Source organism: Amblyomma americanum, chromosome 5 (genome assembly GCF_052857255.1).
Source record: "Amblyomma americanum isolate KBUSLIRL-KWMA chromosome 5, ASM5285725v1, whole genome shotgun sequence".
Lineage (NCBI taxonomy): Eukaryota > Metazoa > Arthropoda > Arachnida > Ixodida > Ixodidae > Amblyomma > Amblyomma americanum.
In genome coordinates this window covers 180,452,827-180,473,099 of record NC_135501.1, presented here as the reverse complement: position 1 = coordinate 180,473,099, position 20,273 = coordinate 180,452,827, and the positions used below count along the sequence as shown (strand labels likewise).

General features: G+C 48.8%; 1 protein-coding gene across 1 annotated transcript; it reads right to left on the bottom strand.

The window, feature by feature from the left end:
- Positions 1–1,758: 1,758 nt before the first annotated feature.
- On the bottom strand, positions 1,759–19,786 carry LOC144135366 (sodium-dependent dicarboxylate transporter SdcS-like). Its single transcript, XM_077668043.1, has 12 exons — positions 19,538–19,786; positions 17,726–17,960; positions 16,825–16,887; positions 16,617–16,689; positions 13,482–13,601; positions 11,728–11,844; positions 10,711–10,791; positions 8,883–8,990; positions 6,403–6,574; positions 3,496–3,657; positions 2,845–2,982; positions 1,759–2,051 (listed from the first exon to the last, which is right to left on the bottom strand). The coding sequence occupies exons 1-12, from the start codon at positions 19,784–19,786 to the stop codon at positions 1,881–1,883; spliced, it is 1,689 nt and encodes a 562-aa protein (XP_077524169.1). The 3' UTR covers positions 1,759–1,880.
- Positions 19,787–20,273: the final 487 nt, after the last annotated feature.

Genomic DNA, 20,273 nt, shown 5'->3' with positions numbered 1-20,273 from the left:
AATATCCACCTTCTGCAGGTCTCCATGCTTCTGCATGTTCGTGAATCACGATTACAATGAGCCACTACGTACCTCAGAACTCGCGCAGTTGAACCTGCTATAGGCCATGCGCACTCAGAGCTTCACCGCTTTCAGCAGCTACCTACTTTATAAGGTAAGTACATGGAGCGTACTTCCTGAAATTAAGTATTGTCTTTCAAGACTACCACTGATAGTTTCTCGGCAAAAGAACCCCACAAGTTTTGCCACCTGTATTGTTTCGAAAGCTGAAACGAATGTAACGCGGAAATGGCTGAACATCCGTCAAACAACCTTAAAGGGACATCAGTCGTTACCAGTAGATTGCTTTATTCCTTTGATGTGTGGCGTCTCTGCGTGAAATCGCAAACTGGTTTGCTCCAGAGAGGATGCTTTACGTGTAGGTGACGGCTTTTATTGCACCTGACATCTTACTCTCTCACATGAACTAACGACGACTTTGCTAACAAAAAACTCAATTTTATACCGTTGCTGAATTGATGAAAGTGCAACATTTGGGTTTCTTAGTCACGCCGAAAGCGGTTACTCCTTTCGCAAATAATTGGGACACACAATCGCATCACGTGTGCGATGCGATAGCATAGCTCCACTTGTCGCTTGAGCGCGACAAACTTTCGGCTTGGTGACTGCACTGACGACTTAGTTTACGTCACTCCTGGTTTAGGCGGTGTCACTTCCGATCTGGTGGTGAAACTTCGGGTCATTACTATCAGAAGGAACTAGTCTGGCTCATACACACTTGCCATACACAGGATTCGTCACGTTCAGCCTGGTCAAGTTGCTTTTGGTCTATGTCCAACGCTTCAACGCAAATTCGTCCGACGATGATGTCGCATAAAAAAAAGATTGATGTTTCATGTCGAGAAAATTCATAACGCATGGCGTTCCCTCGAGCACCATTTACTGCCTTCCCCAAAGATGCGTGAAGATGCATCTGTGCCCCTCACATTGGCGACAGCACACTCGCACAACAGTACAATCCACAATTACTGCGCCGATGCCTCGGGGGACCTGTCGTCCTAGCAGCAGCTTCCCATTTGACTGCAGCGCAGTCGAGCCGGTCGTCTTGATTTCCGTGCCTGTTGTGGTGGAGCATAGTCGGTTGTCTTGGCGGCTCAAAAGCACAAGCTTCAGTTTCTGCGCAAGCACGCTCTGTCAGGTGCATTAAAAGGCGCCAGCACAGTTCCTATGCGCAGCATGCAAACAAAATAATGCGCTGGTCAAAATTTTTCGCTACCGACGAGAAGGCACCGGGAACCTCAGCGTTCCTCACATCCACATCGGGCGTACGCACATCAAACGACATCCCTATATTTCAGCAAGGAAGCTGTCTCCCAGTATATCCAAGTATAAAAAGTCCCCAAATGTATTGGCAGTTATCAGTGGAAAAAAAAAGGGGGGGGGGATGTTGAACAGCTGGTTTGCGCGTTAAACTTCACCCCACGCGCTGTACTCAATACAGCGCGTCTCAGTTATTGCAGAAGTGTCAAAAATGAACACAAGTGCTTAAACGCAACAAAGGTAACTCCGTATAAGGTGCGCCAAGTTGGAAAGGTCGGCATAGGGTTAGGTATGGCTATGGCTACAGGAATATACAGTATCCTTAAGAAGCGTCCTAAGGTAACAAAAGGGAGAGGTGTGGTAGAAAGGTGCACACAATAAGAGAGGGGTGTTGGAGGATAACAGAAAGGGCAGAAATTGGTACAGGAAGGAAGAGATTGGAGAGGGGAAAGTCAGTCGTTCCGGTCGTCGTCGTCGTCGTAGAGAGAAGAAAGGACAGAACCAAGAAAGAAAAGAAATGAGGAAGCGAAAAGAAAGCGAGCTGCTGCGGAGGTCATGCGCTAGCCGGCGCTGTTGCTGGTGTTGACAAAGATGGTGGCGCCATCGTAGATGTGCTTGGCAATGGCCCACGACGGCAGCTCTCCCCACGGGAACAGCGCCGCTCCCACCGTGTTCACCGAGGCCAGTATGAGGACAACGGCTGACAGCTTGACGGCCAGCCCGGGGTACAGCTGCAAACGAATACACGCGTGGACGGCTCGTCGCAACAAGGCCTTCATTTTGTTTCATTGCAGGATGCATTCTACATCTTGTACCACGCACGATGGTGCTCCGTTCGCAAGCCGCCATTCTGCAAACAATTATCGCGTGAATGCAGATATGAGAATTAAGAGTATATGCCAGTGTACGGCGTTCAAACGGTTTTATAGAATGGTTTACAGCGGCGCTAGTTTCGTGGGACCACCCGTCTAGAATTGGGAGGCGATCAAATGGATTAATGCGGAGGAACTGCCAAAGTTTAATCTACAACTATCTTATCTTCCTGTATGCTGTCATCCTGCAGCCTGGAGTCCGAATCGCACCATTGCAACCGCTACTGCAGCTTGCACCTTCGTTAAGCCACTACGACACTACGTTAAACCACTATTAGTTGTACACTTGAAGGCATCTATGAACCAACTGCCCCAACATCACGTCTTATTTCAGTGCCTGTCTTCTACCCCGGGCTCTACTCTACCTCTCAAAAGCATGCGCTTTGTGAGTGTGTCTCTGCATCTGCTTTCGTCCTGTCCTCTTCGCGAAGTTTTACACTTGCTGAATCTATGAACCGACTAAGAACATGTCCGACTTCAGACCATGTGTGGTGATGCTAGGTCTCGCCTGCCGAGCGCGGCTGGATACATGTGCTATCGTCGAACCAGGCTGGGCATTGCGTAGGTGTCCGCTTATTATTTTTAAGTAGCGTGCAGCCGGTGCGTTTTTATTTTGTCTTTTTTTAATATGCGGAGGAAGGTTGGGACTTACAATGTCGTTGAACTCGATGTCCATGGCGGCGGTAACGATCGCGATGCTGGGTGCCGCCGTGGGCAGAATTGTAGGCGTGCACGATGCCATCGCCACGGGCAAGGCGTAGTACAGTGGGTGCACGTTGGTCAGCACACCCTGCGGCGTGCACAGGTCCGCGTAAGCGCGTGCAAGGCAGGGTGTAGCTAAGCTCCACCTGACCCCCAACTTGTATTCACTCTGATTGAATGAGTGAAAGAGAACGCCTTTTGTGGGAGAACTCGAAATGGACTTACTCCTGGCTTTCGTACTTATTAGAAGACTGGCGATTCTCAATTCGTAAGCGAGACAGAGGCATCATGGCACGCTTGTTGAGGAAACCCCAACTTTCTTCAGCACCCCAGACATTATAATGGTTGTTTTACACTAGGAAGTCGTTTCATCAAGTAGCTGGAACCTTGTAACATTAAACGATCAGTCCGAAAAACGTCCTTGCGCCATAATGTGTGCATCTGTCATCACAAATTGCGGTTTCTGAAAGTTACACAGCGGATACCGGAACTAAAAGAAATGGGCGTCTGCGCTCAACGTCCAGCCATCGCGTACTGCAATTTCTGCAACGAACCGACTGGACATCACGCTCAGAGCAACGCGACTATGCTGAGTTCTCACAATGCCCGTGGCGATTGGTATGAGGAACCTGGCGATGACCACGTTGGTGTTGACCTCCGCGAGCAGCGAAGCGAGCAGGGTGAGCAGCACTTGAGTCTGCAGCGGGCTCAGGGAGTCCAGGCGGGTCACCTTCTCAGTGATGCGCCATGACAGACCAGTGGACTGCGTCAGAGTGCGCAAGGGGTGCGGCTTTAGGCTTAATGGCGCATCGCGTACAGACGAACCGAAGCGTGGTGTTGTACAGCCATCCTGCTTTGCGACAAGGCCACGCTTCGGTTCGTTTGTACGCGATGCGATCAAGATGCGCGGTCTGTCCGAGATTGCTTCAAGAAAGCATATTTAAGCTGCGTGAAGTGTACAAGGAGCTATGTTTTGGAGATGAAGTTATCGAGTTGATGAGAGAGTTGTGTTCTTTAAAAGAGTTTTGATTTTCTCACGTGAGTGAAACACATGTCCGCTCGTGATGTTTGAGAGTGCAGCGCAGAACATATTTGTGATCTGTTGTAAACTGTCAAAAGAGGCAATAAAGACAAAGAAAGCCAAAGCGTGGCCTTGTGGTAGAGCGTCCGCCTCGCATCCGGAAGGTGCTGGGTTCGATCCCCAGTGCCGACGGGTACCCACCGGTTTTTTAATGGGTACAAGATTTCCCCCGGCCTGGTGCTCGGCTCTTCTAGGGTGAGGTGCTTGAGAAAAAAGGGTCTTGACCACAGCTGCCTTGACGGATCAGCGATGAGTTCCGCCGGCAAGCAACCCTAAATCCGCCTCGTGCGGTAGAAGCCCATTTGTGTCCTTTTTTTATGACTGCTCCTGCTGATGCTGCTGTGTGCAGCGGATCAAGGTTCGGCGAGAGTTGTGCGTTCTGTCGAGAGAACTGCGGGCGACGGTGTGTGCGTCTCGCGAGAGGGGAGGCGTCGTCGCGGAGACACCGTGGCGCTGAGGGAGTTGCCATCTCTGCGGAAGGTCTGCTTTGACCTCACGGAGGAGGAAAAGCCGTTGCGCTAGGGCGTGCGCGCGCCCAGGGACAGCGCATCGAGGCTTTGCTCGCGCTCGAACCCTGTTGGCCGAAGGGGTACCCCCTTCAGCAGGCTGCGAGGTCGTTCGAAACTGTCGCTTGGCCCGCGAGGGATGCAGCGGGGTTTACGGAGCTTCTCCCAAGCGAACACCCCTAAAGAAAGCCGGGCGCCAGGCCGGGGCCGCTTGTACTCATTTTTACCGGTGGGTGTCCGGCAGTGGGTTTCGAACCAACCACCTCCCGCAGCCGAGACACTGCAGCACATGGGCGCTCTGAAAATGCTGAACCACGTACGAGCACAGAGAACGGTCCCATGTTGTGAAACGTCAGCGCAAACGAAACAAATATGCGAAGCATAATGAACTCTAGCTGGCTTGTTTATCGTCGTCCAGTGTCACACCTGCGTCGATGCCAAATGTCAGGTCTCGTGATCAAACATGGCGGGTGGGTGTGCTGAGGCGCATGACTAAGCATGACACGTGATGCGTGGTCATGACAAGCATGTCATGTCGTGACGTCACGTCACCCATAGAAAAGTTACGTCAGCAAATAGGAAGCGACGACCAGAAGGTGCTCCAAAGCGGATGTGACGACCTGAAGCAACGCAGTCAAACCGGAAGTGACGACAAACGCTTCGATGGTCTTGTGCAATCGTAATACAGGATGGGCATTGCCTAGGCGTCCGCTGATTTTTTTAGGCTATGTAGAAGGACGCATTTTTCGCAAATCGTATATTCAGCAAGATGTGCTCGTTTGTTTTGCGCCCTGCATGCACCTTGCAATTCGGGCGCCAACATGGGCAACATGTGTCAGTACTCTAGGGACATATCGTGCGATCCTTTCCGTCACTGGCCGCCGCAGTGGCTGAGTGGTTTTGGCGCTCGGGTGCTGATCCGAAAGACGCGGGCTCGGTCCCGGTTGCGGCGGTCGATTTTGATGGAGGAGAAATTCTGGAGGCCCGCGTACTAGTGCCATTTCTGTGCACGTCAAAGAACCCCAGGGGGTCAAAATTTCCGGAGCCCTTCACTACGGCGTCTCTCATAGCCTGAGTCGCTTTGGGACGTTCAACCCCCATAAATCAAACCAAACCTTTCCGTCATTAAGGCCAATTGTTCGAACAGCTCTACTTGTAAGCCGTGGGGCAAAACCTTTTGCAGAATGAGCAGCTGTTATGTTCTCTGGCAGTTTTATGGGGTTTAATGTCCCAGAGCAACTCGGGCTATGAGGGCCGCCATGCTTGAGGGCTTCTGGAAGTTTCGACCGCCCGTAGTTCTTCAACGTGCATTGAAATCGCACATTTCGTAGGTCTAGCATTTCATGTTTATCGAAATGGGATGACTGTGATCGAACCCGCGTCTTTCTGGTCAGCAGGCAAGCACCATAACCACCGATCCACCACGGCGTTTGAGCGGCCATGTGTATAGGTGTGGGTTTGAGGTAGACATTTACATGCGTGACGAATAATTTTCTGCTGTCGTGGACATCTGTTGTAATCATCAACATCATCAGCCTGACTACGCCCACTGCAGGGCAAAGACCTCTCCCATGTCTCTCCAATTAACACTGTCCTTTGCCAGCTGCGGCAACCGTATGCCCCCATACTTCTTAATCTCATCCGCCCACCTAACTTTATGACGCCCCCTGCTACGCTTGCCTTCTCTTGAAATCCACTCTGTTATCCTTTTGGACCAGCGGTAATCGTTTACGTCTGTACGCGTAGCTTTTCAGCACAACATTCCCACGCAACATATGTGCAAGGATGCTTCCAACCGCATACATCGCAGTCGGAAACAAAGTCTTAGCGCGCATGTCACTTCACGCCACCAACGAAGTTGTGACTCGTTGAGCACATGCCCTCTCCCTTAAATAGCGTACGATGTTAGGAGACGTTGTACCTCGACGACTCCTGCGAGCGAGAGACCTCCTCCGGCAGCCAGCAGGGTCCGCCAGGAAATGCGCTCGGTCACATGCGGCCAGTCGAGCACTGTCTGTGCCCGGCGGCGACCACGGGGCAGAAACGACAGCAGCACCACGACCACGAATACTTTCACCGACTCGTGCGCGTACCTGGCAAGGCACGCAGGAGCGAGGCATGCATGTGACCGTCGTTAACACCACGATGTCATACGAGCGCCTCAGCTAACAACGTCAATCACAAGACTAGAAACGCACTTTCACAAAGAACATACCGGCATAAAAGAAAAAAATTTGGCAGAGACACTGAATACTGCTTACGTCTGAAAATACGAAGCAATTAAAGGGCCAAGTCATATTACGTTGCATAATGACTATGAGTCATGACTACGTTTGTGAGGCACGACTATGAATACTCTGTGCAAACTCTACACGCCTCACATTACGTTACATTAGGTGCGGAGTCATAGTACATTGCAGAATGATTTAAAGTCATGACTATGACTACGCGTCAGGACTGAGCATCCTTTGTACAAACTTACATTATGTTACTTGTAAAGTGCTTAGTCATGACACGTTGCAGAATGATCACGATTCATGACTGTCATATGTCATCGTACGTTACGTTTCATCATTTATGACTGCATAGTATCTTCGCTTGCATGTGTTGTGACATCATACACCGGCGTACTGCATCGTCCGAATTGTGTCATGTACGGCGGCGGACGGCTTGTGCTGATGGGACATATGATGCTTTTGTATTAAAAATTAATCAAATGTTGCAGTGCTTGCACCGAGGTTGCTGCAATGGTAGTGCTTGTTCAGGTAATAAATAGAAAACCTAGGTTCAATTGGAGGGATATGAGAGGCTTATTTGCCCTGCAACGGGCGTAGTTTGGCTGATGATGATGATGATGGTAATGATAATGATGGTGAAGTAGAAGCGGGGCTCCGGCCGCTATACCTTACGATTTTATTTGAATCGCGCAAAGGAGGAGCTGCCAAAGAACACCACGGCTGATGTATTTGGTCCACAGAGGGAAGGGTTATGATTACAAGAGAACTGCACACACGAACGTGTGTATGAGAACAGAAATCTAAAAAAATGAAATTGGAGATGGGGAGATGAAATTAGGGAGCTGAGCTGATTGTTGAGAAACCTCGCTGCACATTCCCTAATTTCGCTAACTGGCTGAGGCTGTACGCCAGTGCCAGACCTTGCTCATGTCATCAGCTCTGAAGGCAGATTGACGTTAGTACTGGCATGTTACATGTACACAAAAATGAGGAGCAGCGAAAAAAAAGGGAAAATTAAAAATCATGAGACTCACTTGACTGGTACCTGAACAGCTGTCGGCGTTGGGGACAGTAAAAGGATGGACAGAGTGAATGAAGAAAAGGGGCCTATTTATACACTGCGTGCTAAGGTAATGTAGGTACAAGTCTTCGCCCATGTTATGAAAGTTTCGGAGTCTGGAATGGGATACCGACGGGGAGTAGTGAGTTAGACGCTTGACTGCTCCGTCGTCCAAGGTTGCGTCTGCATCTCTGTCCGACGTGACTCACCAAGCTTACATTAAACGCACGAACGACGCGTTTTTTTAGGGAGAGTTTAAGCGGCTCTTCGGTTCGCCAAGTTGATCTGCGCCGTAACGCTTGGTCTGGCAACACGTACAGCTGCTCCAGAGTTCAGCTGCTAAATTTACCGGGCACGGTGGCGCCATCTAGCGTTAGCTTATGGAGCTCGTTGGCTCGCCATGGTCATGTACGACGTAACGCTTGGGCCATAGCCGCTGGTATGGCAACATGTACACCTGTGCCAGAGTTCTTCCGCTAAATTTAGCGGGCGTGGTGGCACCGACGGAGGCCTCGTGGGGCACCGAGAACCAGCGGCGCGAACCAAATCTCATGGAAACAGAGACTTAACCTTTTAGTCACAAGTCGGGGGGGGGGGGGGGAAGAGGAAGCTTCAAATTACATTTCCCTCAGGAGCATACCATGGGTGATTGCACAGAAAAAAAAATCTCCAACCTTCCCAGATGAGAAGGTAAGCAATTCTTGTCGGAATCCGTTATGCAAGAATCGCGATTCAGCACTAAACTCCTGCTGCTCTTCTTTTGATTCACTCCTTTTTTCGGCATGTGAAATATTCACCACAATTTCGGTCTTTTAAGCACTCATCATCGCAAAACAAGAAAGCGAATACATACACCGAGCATCCTGTGGAGAACTACCTGAAAGCTATTTCCTGCGTTCATGTCGGCTGCCAGGCGTGTGAGTGCTTTGTGAGGCCTGACGCGAAGGTTTGCAAATAGCATATTATCCAGCAATTCACGGCACATTACATGCTTGCGGTAACCTAAACAGATGCCAAAAAAACTTGCGTCCGCTAAAGTAGACAACAAGGCACCACGTCAGTTCACGCAAACGTGTTTTTCGTGAGACGGTGAATGAGTCTCACTTGAGTGAGAGCTGCTGCTCCAAACCCACGAGTCTGGCGATGCTCCTGCCGGCGACACAGGCGACGAAAAGCACGCCGAGAGAGGCCACCAGGATGGTCTCTTTGCGCCTGCAAGAAAACGCACCATTGGGTTGGAGGCAGTGTTCGGTGAGCTACGGTACTCCGCTTTTGTCTACGTCAGCAATCAGGGGCGACTTCGGGGGCCTTGCACAAATGTCCTCTATGCACGCGAAAAGGTTACGTCAAGAAACGGCGAGCTTAGCGACTACAATTTTTGCGTTTCGTCGGGCCAAAACTTATTTCCGCTACAGAGAGACGCGTCGGCAGGCCCTGTATGCTTGGCTTGACTGTCTGGCAGGTCTCGAAAAGCTGGGTTGGGGTCTGCGGAGGAGAAAGCAGTAACTGCATGACTCGGTGTGGGCGCCCGGACCGTGACGTGAGGAAAGGGTTGAAAGAGGCAAAGAAAGGACAGGTACAAATGCAGCGGTTAAGTGATGTGCTACTGCACAGCAATGGAAAGTGCACACCAAAGATGGGGCTTATGCGACCCAGATTGTTCTTCCCGAGCAACCTGTCGCGGCTAGTCATTAACTGCCACCTGCCACTGTGCGCAGTTTGCTCACAACCCGGCAGGAAATGTGATGACGCCACAAGGTTACGCCTCATAGGTGGTCCACTGGCCTCAAAAGTTGTTTCTCAGGGATTTTTCGGGGATTTTTCTCACTGTCAACGACACCGACGACAACGACGCCGGATTTTTTGCGACACGAGCTCCTTAACGCTATCTCGTTAAATATTTTTATACAGTATATAGACTGTTCACAGAATTTTTCAATAAAGCCTATAAGCTGTCATAGACAATGTATGCTTTCATGACCAAAACTCTTAGTAGAGCTTTGTCTGTAGACTTTCAATTGACGGTCAATTGAATTATCTATAGAATTGTTACACACATTTTGTAGGCTTGTCACTTAAGATTTTAGACTACTAATAGACAAATAGACAAAAGGAAATACCTATAGGAAGGTCATAGTGTCTACAAGAAGTCTGTACACAATTATTTATAAGGAAAAAGTCAGAAAGAGAGCAGAATAAATCAGGAACAAACGGTAATTGCTGATATCATAGCTGAGATCAAGAAGAGGAAATGGGCATGCCATGGTATGCAAGGCGGCGAGCGGATAACCCGGTGGCCGCTTAGAGTAGAGGAGTGCATTTCAAGAGAAGGCAGGCGTAGGAGGGTGCGACAGAGAGCCCGGTGTGCGGATGAGATTGGAGAGTTTGCAAACTTAAGGTATGATGACCTGGGGTATTTAGGCCACGGTTAGCTGGAGATCAAAGGGAGGGGTCTTTAGGTGCGAAAGCGCTACTTCACTAGCAATCCTGAAAAAAAAAAAGCCGATGGGTCTCCGAACCCTCGACCTTTGCCTTTTGAGATTAAGGATTTGGATACGGTGTGGCTCTGGGAAGTTCGCGTCGTATGGAAGTTTAAGAGATATTGTCTTGGACGACAATGTAAAACAATGTCTAAGCTAGTAAGCGAATTCATAAGACAAGATAAGGCAATGTTTAGGCAGTAGGCAAGTTAATTCGAAACCAAGTGCTTTCGCAAGGCATACTCGGTTTAACAGAGTTCGAACTCTGTCATTTTTTTTCCTGAACTGTACGATAATGGGCTGACGATGCTGCTGTGGCTACTGGTGATGATATGGTTCTTAACGGCGGCAGTGGGTTCACGTAAGCTGGCGTTATGTGCGTTTACACGCCCGACAAAGCGGTTGCTCTCACGGCTACCTTCGTAGATGGCATGGAAAGAAGTAATGCTCACGTGAGCTTGCCGAGAAACTTGCGCTTTTTCCTTATGATCTCGGTGATGGCCTGCAGCGTATCGCCATCTTCTTGGACATCGCTGCGTCAACAGAACAAGACAGCATACACAAGTGGTTCTCTTTCACGCGTTCTCTCGTGACGTATACGTGGTGGAGAACGTGAACTGAATTGTTAGCGTTATATATGAATGGTCTTTTTACATATTTTGTTCAACGGTGACACATCGCAGCTTATTTAGATCAATGACTGTCTTCATTGTGACTCCAGCGCACCCACGCATTGTGGAATCTGTGAGTTGCAGTTCTAGGCTGGCATAGCTGATGCGACTTTCCTCTCCATTGAATAAGGCCCAAAGAATATCAATTTGAAGGTTAGTTTGGTTAGTTGGTTCATTTTATTTAATATCCCAAAGCAACTCAGGCTATGAGGGCCGCGCAGTGCAGGGTTCCGGATTATTTCGACCACCTGATATCACACAGTGCACTTCATGATCTCATGGCGTTTTAACGTCCCAAACCGACTCAGGCTATGAGGGACGCCGGAGTGGACGGCCCCGGAAATTTAGACCACCTGGGGTTGTTTAGTGTGCACTGACATCGCACCGCACACTAGCCTCTAGCATTTTGCCTCAATCGAAATGCGACCGCCGCGGCCGGGATCAAACCCGTGTCTCTCAGGTCAGTACCCGAGCACCACTGAGACACTGCAGCGGCTTAGTTCGAAGGCCGTACACTGTAGTCGTATATACACACCAACAGTCTAGCTATATGTGATGCAGCGCTCTCGAAATACACTACTCTAGCTAGTCGTGCTATCACAGCGATACAGCATTTGCATGACAGATTAAAAGCAATAATTAAGAATCAAGACTAGGGTTCGAAATATGCCCATTTCCGTTACTGTAGACGAAGTCCGTCTACTTTTAGAGCGGCTCTCATTTCAGCATTTGAGCACGAACGGCGTATCCACTAACTGTCCGCAAGGAAAACAGTGCAAGGTTCAGACATGCACTCACTATGCCCGCAGGAAGAGGAAGTAGGTGATGAAGGCGCAAAGCAAGACGGACACGGTGGCCACCGGCAGAGCCAGGAGGGTCCAGGACAGGGCGGTCACGGCGTCGTAGCCGTATACGCTGCGCCAGAGTGGAGAGAGTTACCCCGAAGGTCTCCCGGACATTTTACACTCGGTACACGCCGTACAGGGCTAACCTGTATAGAAAACTTCGATAACACGCGCTCAACTCTTTCTCCTGAACAGTGAGAGAACAGCACAAAGCGATAGCATTAGACTTGTCATACTAAAACACCGCCGATGCCTGGTGTCACGAATTTCGCCGATTGGTCGATAGAGGTAAATAGAGCGAACCACTTCCCTGCGGATGGCAGGTGCTGCCACCCGTTGGGCTTCTGAGACTCACGTTGCTCTACCCGAGCGACCTCTCGCGATCAATCATTAATTCAACTGTCACTTTCCACGCTGTTCAGTTTGCTCATGATCAGGTGGGCAGGTTGTGATTATGCCACAAGGCCTCAAACACAGTCTCCAATGCCGACGCCAGAGAGATTTTTTTCGACATGGGGTTACTAACACTTTCGCGTTAAAAACTTGTATAGGTAAATCCCGTGCTGCGCCTGTCTTACTATACGGCACGAAGTAGGGTAGATTATTCATTTACGTAGTGGACACATCATTTGTCATATATGTTAGTAAGAGCAGCTTTTGGGCAAGTTGGTTTCTTAGCTTCGGCATAGCTGCAGAACGAAAAAGACAAACACAATGAAAGGAAAACACTCACGACCGGGAAAATCGCAGCGGTTGTCCGTGTCGCGAGTGTTTCCCTTTCATTGCGTTCGTCTTTTTTCGCGCTGCAGCTATGTCGAAGTATTTGCCACATGTTTACAGCCCATAAAAGGTTTCCTTCTAAGCGCGTATATCTAGAGCGGCTCTTGTGGTATCCGAGGAAGTCCTAATCTCCGGAAGTGGGAGGAAGAGATGTGCTTTTGACTTCTAGAGACATGGAGTGCTGGGGATGCATAACGATCCGCACGTTGTGATCCAGAAGCAAACTTTTTGGCTCCTAAACTTTTGTCAAAAGCTGCACCTACTCGTCGTGCTTCATTTAATGGTACGTGGTACAAGAGGTACATGAATCATACGATACTGTTACGAAACTTTAAAATACAGGGGGGCTCCTCTTTTATTCAGCTGGACCTAGACCTGACTTCATACGGCGGTCTCCCACTGTAGCTCATGTATTATAGCGCTACCTGGATGAGCAGCGTAGCCGCGTTTCAAGACGTTGGAACCCGCACAGGTGCAAATATTATGGGCATGCTCATTTCTCCTTACAAGTACAATACGATAGAATAGATTTCTCATCTGTCGCACTAAATTTAAATTGGCTAGTGTAAGTGCTGTAGTGAGTTAAAACTATGCGTATATATTCCAGGTTTTTTTCGTTGCTCATGTCACCTAAAGGTCAACCACACTCCACAGCCATCGTTTGGTTGATGAAGCGGAAACCGAACCAATGTCAAGAAAAAGTTTAATTGTAAATTATTGAGCGGTCATACCCGAATAACTCGCGGTGATTCATGAGTATTATTGTCTAACGCGTCATTTGAAAAAAAGACAAAACCTGCAACTAAAACTGTGTGCCTATGGTCGTTTAATGGTTGAGCTTCTGACCTGGGGTCCATGAGGAATAAAGTGCAAATGCGGTTCGCGCGCGGTGTACGCATGTCCAGAATAGAAGGGAGGGAGGCTCACCCCTGGTAGTAGTCTCGGAGGTAGATGCCCGACGTGCTACCCAGCATGCTTGCCATACACCCCACGGCGCTGGTCTGGGCCACGTTGATCATCAGCGCCTTCTTGATCTTCTGCAGTCGGCTGCCGGAGAAAAAAAAAAGTCACTTTGACACTCAGCCTTTACCTGCATCTATCTGCGAACTGTGTCGCTCGGACAGGCTGACATTCCTCCGTAGTAGAAAAAAAAAAGTGGATTCCTAACCCTTCTTTCGAATGAAGGTAAAGGGTTAGTCGAAAGTCCCCAGGCCAGCAGCTCTCGTTTAGAGGCGTGTAGGGAAGCGTTTTCGCCAACCACGAAGCTAAAAATATCGGGTGAGCGAGGAAGAGTTTGGTCCTTTAGACTGAAGGACCTTGCTAGTTTCATAGGTGCCGCAAGAACCAGACTGTACTGCTCATAAGCGGGAGACTTTTAGCCAAATCTGTAGATAGTGGCCACAGCCGAGATAACCTGATTAGATAGCTGGTTTTTGAAAACGTATTCGTTGTGCGCCTTTGAATCGAATGCGACACTTAGTGACAGCGCACTTACTGGAAGAATTCATCCCCCTGTTCTCTCCCCGTAACATCTTCATCTCCGCAACACTGCGCAGAACATAACTGTAGTGGCCGACTGCGAGCGAACGGAAATCGAAATTTAGAAAAGCGCAGGTGTGGTATCACTTCCCGGTGAACCCATCAACTGCGCCATAAAGGAAGGAAGGAAGGAAGGAAGGAAGGAAGGAAGGAAGGAAGGAAGGAAGGAAGAAAGAAAGAAAGAAAGAAAGAAAGAAAGAAGGAAAGAAAGAAAGAAAGAAAGAAAGAAAGAAAGAAAGAAAGAAAGGAGGAAAGAAAGAAAGAAAGAACGAGGCGCCACAGTGGAGATCAGGGGATTTATTTCTGGCACTTGCAGTTACTTAACGTGCACGGGAATCGCACAGGACTTGAACGCACACGGACGTTGTTGCGACGGTCATGGCCGGAATTCAACAACGCCACCTGGGGCACCGCAGCCGAACTTAAGTTTGCACATCGTGCAAAATCTATCGCGCCGTTCCTCACCACGTAACCTCCTCAAGCTTATCGCGCATTTTCTCTCGTGTATATAGGTCACTCTATTGGATAACCTTCGCTTTTAGCCAGTTCGCGCGTGGTTGACCGAAATAAAAAATCCGGAAAAAGCAACTTAGACAAGAAATATGCACTGACGACGTTGAGCGTCTGGGTGAACTCATTCTGGTGGGAATACATTCCTTTCCTGCTCGTTTGTTTTTCAGTCACACACTCAGTTAAGTACGCTTCCCACTTTCTCTACGCTTGAAACAACGAGCGACTTTCCGGCTGCAAATGAGATCTTTATCATGTTGGAACCGCTTGAGAACGCGAGCGTCATACGTGATTTATGTAGAAATCTAGCCCGCCAGGTCACTTCATTTTTCTGCGCGTAAAATGCGACTTTTCGACGGCAAAAGCTGTCATTCCCGAGCGAGGCCTTCTTAATAAGACCCTACCTAGGAAGTGGTCGGCTCCCATATATGCGCTGTGTGCGAAGGCCAAAAAAAATCTCACAGGACGGTTACGACTATGGAACACGAGATTCAGCAATCGCTATTTAGGCGTTTAGTTTAGTTCAGTCGTATAGGAGCATAGTGACGTGACCACTCGTGTAGTGGCCACTTGATGCACCTCTGCACTGACAATAATAATAATTGGTTTTTCGGGGAAAAGAAATGACGCAGTATCTGTCTCATATATCGTTGGACACCTGAATCGCGCTGTAAGGGAAGGGATAAAGGAGGGAATGAAACAAGAAAGGAAGAAAGGGGTGCCGTAGTGGAGGGCTCCGGAATAATTTCGACCACCTGGGATCTTTAACGTGTACTGATATCGCACAGCACACGGGCGCCTTAGCGTTTTGCCGCCATAAAAACGCAGCCGCCGCGGTCGGGTTCGAGCCCGGGAACTCCGGATCAGTAGCCACAGCGCCAAGGGTAATTCTTTTTTTCCTAAATTCTACAAACTGATATGGCTATTACTAACGACCGGCTACAAACCCTCCAATTGCAACTAGGCGCCTAACTTTAATTGTTAAAAACTTAATTATCAGAAATTAGTAAAAAAAATTCACCTGCTTTTCGGTGTCCGCCAACACTGGCAATACTATACTGTACCGCAAAGGCCATATTTTTACCCTAATTTTGAAAATTACTCTTTCCACCCGCGACGGTGGCTCAGTGGTTAGGGCACTCGACTACTGATCCGGAGTTCCCGGGTTCGAACCCGACCGCGGCGGCTGCGTTTTTTTTTTGAGGAAGAACGCTAAGGCGCCCGTGTGCTGTGCAATGTCAGTGCATGTTAAAGATAATAATAATAATAATAATAATAATAATAATAATAATAATAATAATAATAATAATAATAATAATAATAATAATAATAATAATAATAATAATAATAATAATAATAATTGGTTTTGGGGGAAAGGATATGGCGCAGTATCTCTCTCATATATCGTTGGACACCTGATACGCGCCGTAAGGGAAGGGATAAGGGAGGGAGTGAACGAAGAAATGAAGGAAGGGGTGCCGTAGTGGAGGATTCAGGAATAATTTCGACCACCTGGGGATCTTTAACGTGCACTGACATCGCACAGCACACGGGCGCCTTAGCGTTTTTCCTCCATAAAAACGCAGCCGCCGCGGTCGGGTTCAAGCCCAGGAACTCCGGATCAGTAGTCGAGCGCCCTAACCACTGAGCCACCGCGGCGGGTAATAATAATATTAATTGGTTTTGGGGGAAAGGAAATGGCGCAGTATCTGTCTCATATATCGTTGGACACCTCAACCGCGCCGTAGGGGAAGGGATAAAGGAGGGAGTGAAAGAAGAAAGAAAGAAGAGGTGCCGTAGTGGAGGGCTCCGGAACAATTTCGACCACCTGGTGATCTTTAACATGCACTGACATCACACAGCACACGGGCGCCTTAGCGTTTTTCCTCCATAAAAAAACGCTAAGGCGCCCGTGCGAGACATTGCGTTAGTCGATATCATAAGTTGTGAGTTTCAGTTAAGACGATCGTTGCAGTCTCCGCAAACATGCTTGGGCCTTGTCCGCGTACTCACTGCGCTTCGAGGAGAAAAACGTTGGCCGTGTTTCGATGCCTCAGTATGGGGCCCGTTTTCGCCGGTACCTCACCTGCAGTGGTGGGAGAGGAAGAGAATTGCGCATCTGTGTACTCGTTCCAAAGTGAAGCTGAGGCACGACTGTGTAAAATGCTGGAGAAGTTCACGAAACGCTTGTTCAGAGAGAAAAAAAACGCCCATTTCTTACTAGGATCTTCGTTTTCTTCTATTTCCGGAATGACGACCTCCATTCCAGCTATGATTCTCGGATCTGCGTTAAAGAACCAAAATTTAGTGAGGGTATAGTTGCGATTCTCATCTCAACAATTGAAAAGTCAGAGAAATTTCTTACATGTCTGATAAATGTTAGAAATAGACGCAAGTGTGTCCGTTTCGCGTACCTGCCCCGTTTGCTTTGCATAGCCAGCAGGTAGAAGTGATTTCAACAGTATATTACTGTCTCTACTTTGTTTTTATCCTAATAATGTTTATAATTGCATGGTATTATGTTTACATTTTGTGATTACGTGATGCCGAATCTGTGTGTGTGGGTGCAGAGCCCTCTGTCAGGCTTTCACATAGCCTTTAGCCCTTGCCTCATCTAGATTGTAGGAGGAATCAATAAGTCAATTTCAATTTCAAATACGGTTGCTGGGCTATCGCTTATCAGTTATCAAGCACATCTCCTTTGCTCCCAGGCGAATCACATAGCTTTTCAGATGCCAGTGGACATAGAACGGATATCCACTGAGTTCGACATCAGTACCCCACGCCAAGTTTTCGCTTGTCGATCGAGCACTTCACATAGGCGAGTAAGAGGACTAACGTGTTTCGCCTAAGTAGAACCGAGGTTCAAAACAAACGGCGCACTCTAAGAAAGCAAAATAATCGCAGAATTGTAGGGAATTGTCTTGAAAAAGTCAGCAGTGCAACAAAGTGTGCGAAACGAGCGGCCCTGAAAAAAACGGTCTACAGACTTTTTATAGACTCATCTCTATAGTTTGTCTGTAGAAAGTCTCTAGTCTTTATTGACAAAACTCTATAGATAGTGTGAAGATCGTCTACTATAGAAATTTCTGGGAGCGGTGTGTAGTCAGAGAAATCCCCACCGTCGGGCACTTTGGCGTGTAGCTGGTAGTAGGCGCCCGGGTTGCGGGCGTCCAGCGGCCCCATGGAGGGCACCAGGACGCGGGGCCGCAGGTCTTCCTCCTCGTCGCTCTCGTCGCTCTCCTCCTCCTCTTCCTCATCCTCGGGCGAGGTGAGGCTCGACAGGGTGCGGCGCGGCGAGATCAGCATCACGTGCACGGGCGTCATCACCACCTCGCCCCCCACGGTGGTGCGCACCTGCGGAGGTACACTCACTGAGGACCTTGGACCCTGCCAGACGCAAAGTGGTGGTTGATAGGCTGGTCTGTGTGATGGTGCGCTCTATTTCGGAGGCCTACGGACTCGGCTGTCCGAAAGCGATCGTGGTGTTGATTTGACTTTAATGGCATGACCCAAAATTAGGCTGCTTTAACCTAGTTAGGATGGCTTGAACCTAGTTATACGAGCGAAAGCTCTGTTAAGCATAGTTAGTCTGGCGCTTGCGGCGAAGAGTTGAAGTGCTCGGACCGGCGCACGCTTCATCCATGACGAAACTGAGCGAGCAACGCCGGCGAAGCAGCTGTTAAATCCCCGCTAATCATGTGGTACCGAAGCAGCGATGCTCCGAGTGAGCACAGCTGCGGCGCCTCTCCGAAGCGGGTCAGGTGACGTGACGCCAGAAGAAAGACCTCCGCTTCGCCGGCTGAAGGTCAAACGCTCGCCACATTTCACCTTTGGAGTTTGCCTCGAGGAGTACAGCTTTCGCTTAAAAGTGTTTTGCGGAATGTTCGGTTCACAAAAGAGAATTGTATGTAGGTGAAACAAATAAAATGACTGTATAAATCAATTGAACCAGGGTAGATGACCAGGAATCTTAATAGGAAAACGAGGACGGGGAAATGCAGTGTGGGAAGGTGCTTGTTAAGAAGGCTCACTGAGCACCCCTTCTTCAAGTAAAACCAGGTTCTACGAATGTGTATATGGTCAGTCATTCTTTCAGGCTAGAGGACAGACTGATGTAGGGGTGGGGGGGGGGGGGCACTTTCGGCGCGAATAGACTGGTTAGTGATGATTAGAAATATCAAGCGAAAACTTCCATCTCCCGCTGCATATGTGCCGAAAGATATGTGCTAAATGACCAGCCAAAAAAAATGACACGGCCTAAAGAAAGATGCAGAATAAGTGCAGTTCAGGGGATCCACGAACCCAAGTGAGCATTCGGCGTCCACGCATACTCCTACCCGTCTAACACACCGTGCCGCGCACAATGTGTTTTTTTTTCTATCGGACACACACACTGTGCTTTCTTAATTTCCCTCGTTTCTTCATATCCTTCTTAGTACACTCTGAATATTCTTTTTATTTCCGCTGGCTGCCGATCAAGTGCCCAAGAAACAAACTGAAGTTTCCACAGATGGCGAAAACCTCATAGATACCCACCAATTATGGACAAAAGCACCTTTAAACGGGAAACAGTTTATGAGCACGATTTTTTCATATAATGTAAGATCTCCCTAGAGCAATCAATTTATCCGCAGGTCCCCCAACAGCAGTCTTGCATCTTCTTTATCAACGTTTTAGCTATCGTCAATAGAGTTCCCCATTTGTTTTCTATGGAAGCCTTAACTGTTCGATGCGACCGATGAAAGCACGTCAAGATGATGACTTTGCTACAGATCAGAAGAATGGGCCATATTTCCATAACAGTATCTTACAATTTTCGAATTTTCAAAGTTTTTGTCCGTGAGTGTTGGACATGTCTCTGTTTTAGATTAATGGGCATCGCTATCGCGTTCGAAATGAAACAGGCTTTGTGCAACGAAGCAGACACGCACGCTTCGGCGCCTCCGCTGGGCGATGACGGCGGCGATGAGGTCGTGCTGCAGCTCGAACACGGTGGCCTCGACGACGGCGCCCATGAGAAGCGTGGCCGAGCCTCCCATGAGCATCTGCGCCGCCAGGAAGGTGACGCCCGTGAGGCCCAGCAGGATGCCCCGCAGTCGGAAGCCGCACGCCTCGATCAGGTACAGGGCGATGCGCGAGCTCAGCGCCGTCTGCTCGCTCGCGGCCACCAGCACGTTCATGCCCATCAGCAGAAGCACCAGGCTGCCCTGCACCAACCAATGGGGGTATTATATTATGAGGACGGAAACGTTATTTACTGCGCGTGGAATCACTCTCAAACGCCCAATCCTCTTCTTGAGTGTAGAGCAAACGTCAAAAGGCGCATTGAATGGCGGCACATGTAGAGACTTGGCAGACTAGTCCAGATGAACGATACACAGTGCGAAACAATGGCCACACAGCGCTAGCACACCTAATTTAGGTTTCGTCTAGCTACTGAAATTGACTGTACTTTTTTTTATCACGCGGACGCAATAATCGACGTCACGGAGGAAAAACTGTGTTTGTGGACTGGAGGTGGTAAAGACCCTTCTCTGGATGTCCTTCAAAGTTAGATTAGGCACTGTAACCGAAGTACCAGAAAACAAAGTCCTTTAAGGCGACAGTTGCACTTTCACACTACAGTGCCAGGCGGACGCTTATTTTTAGTTCTTTTTGGGAGTCCGC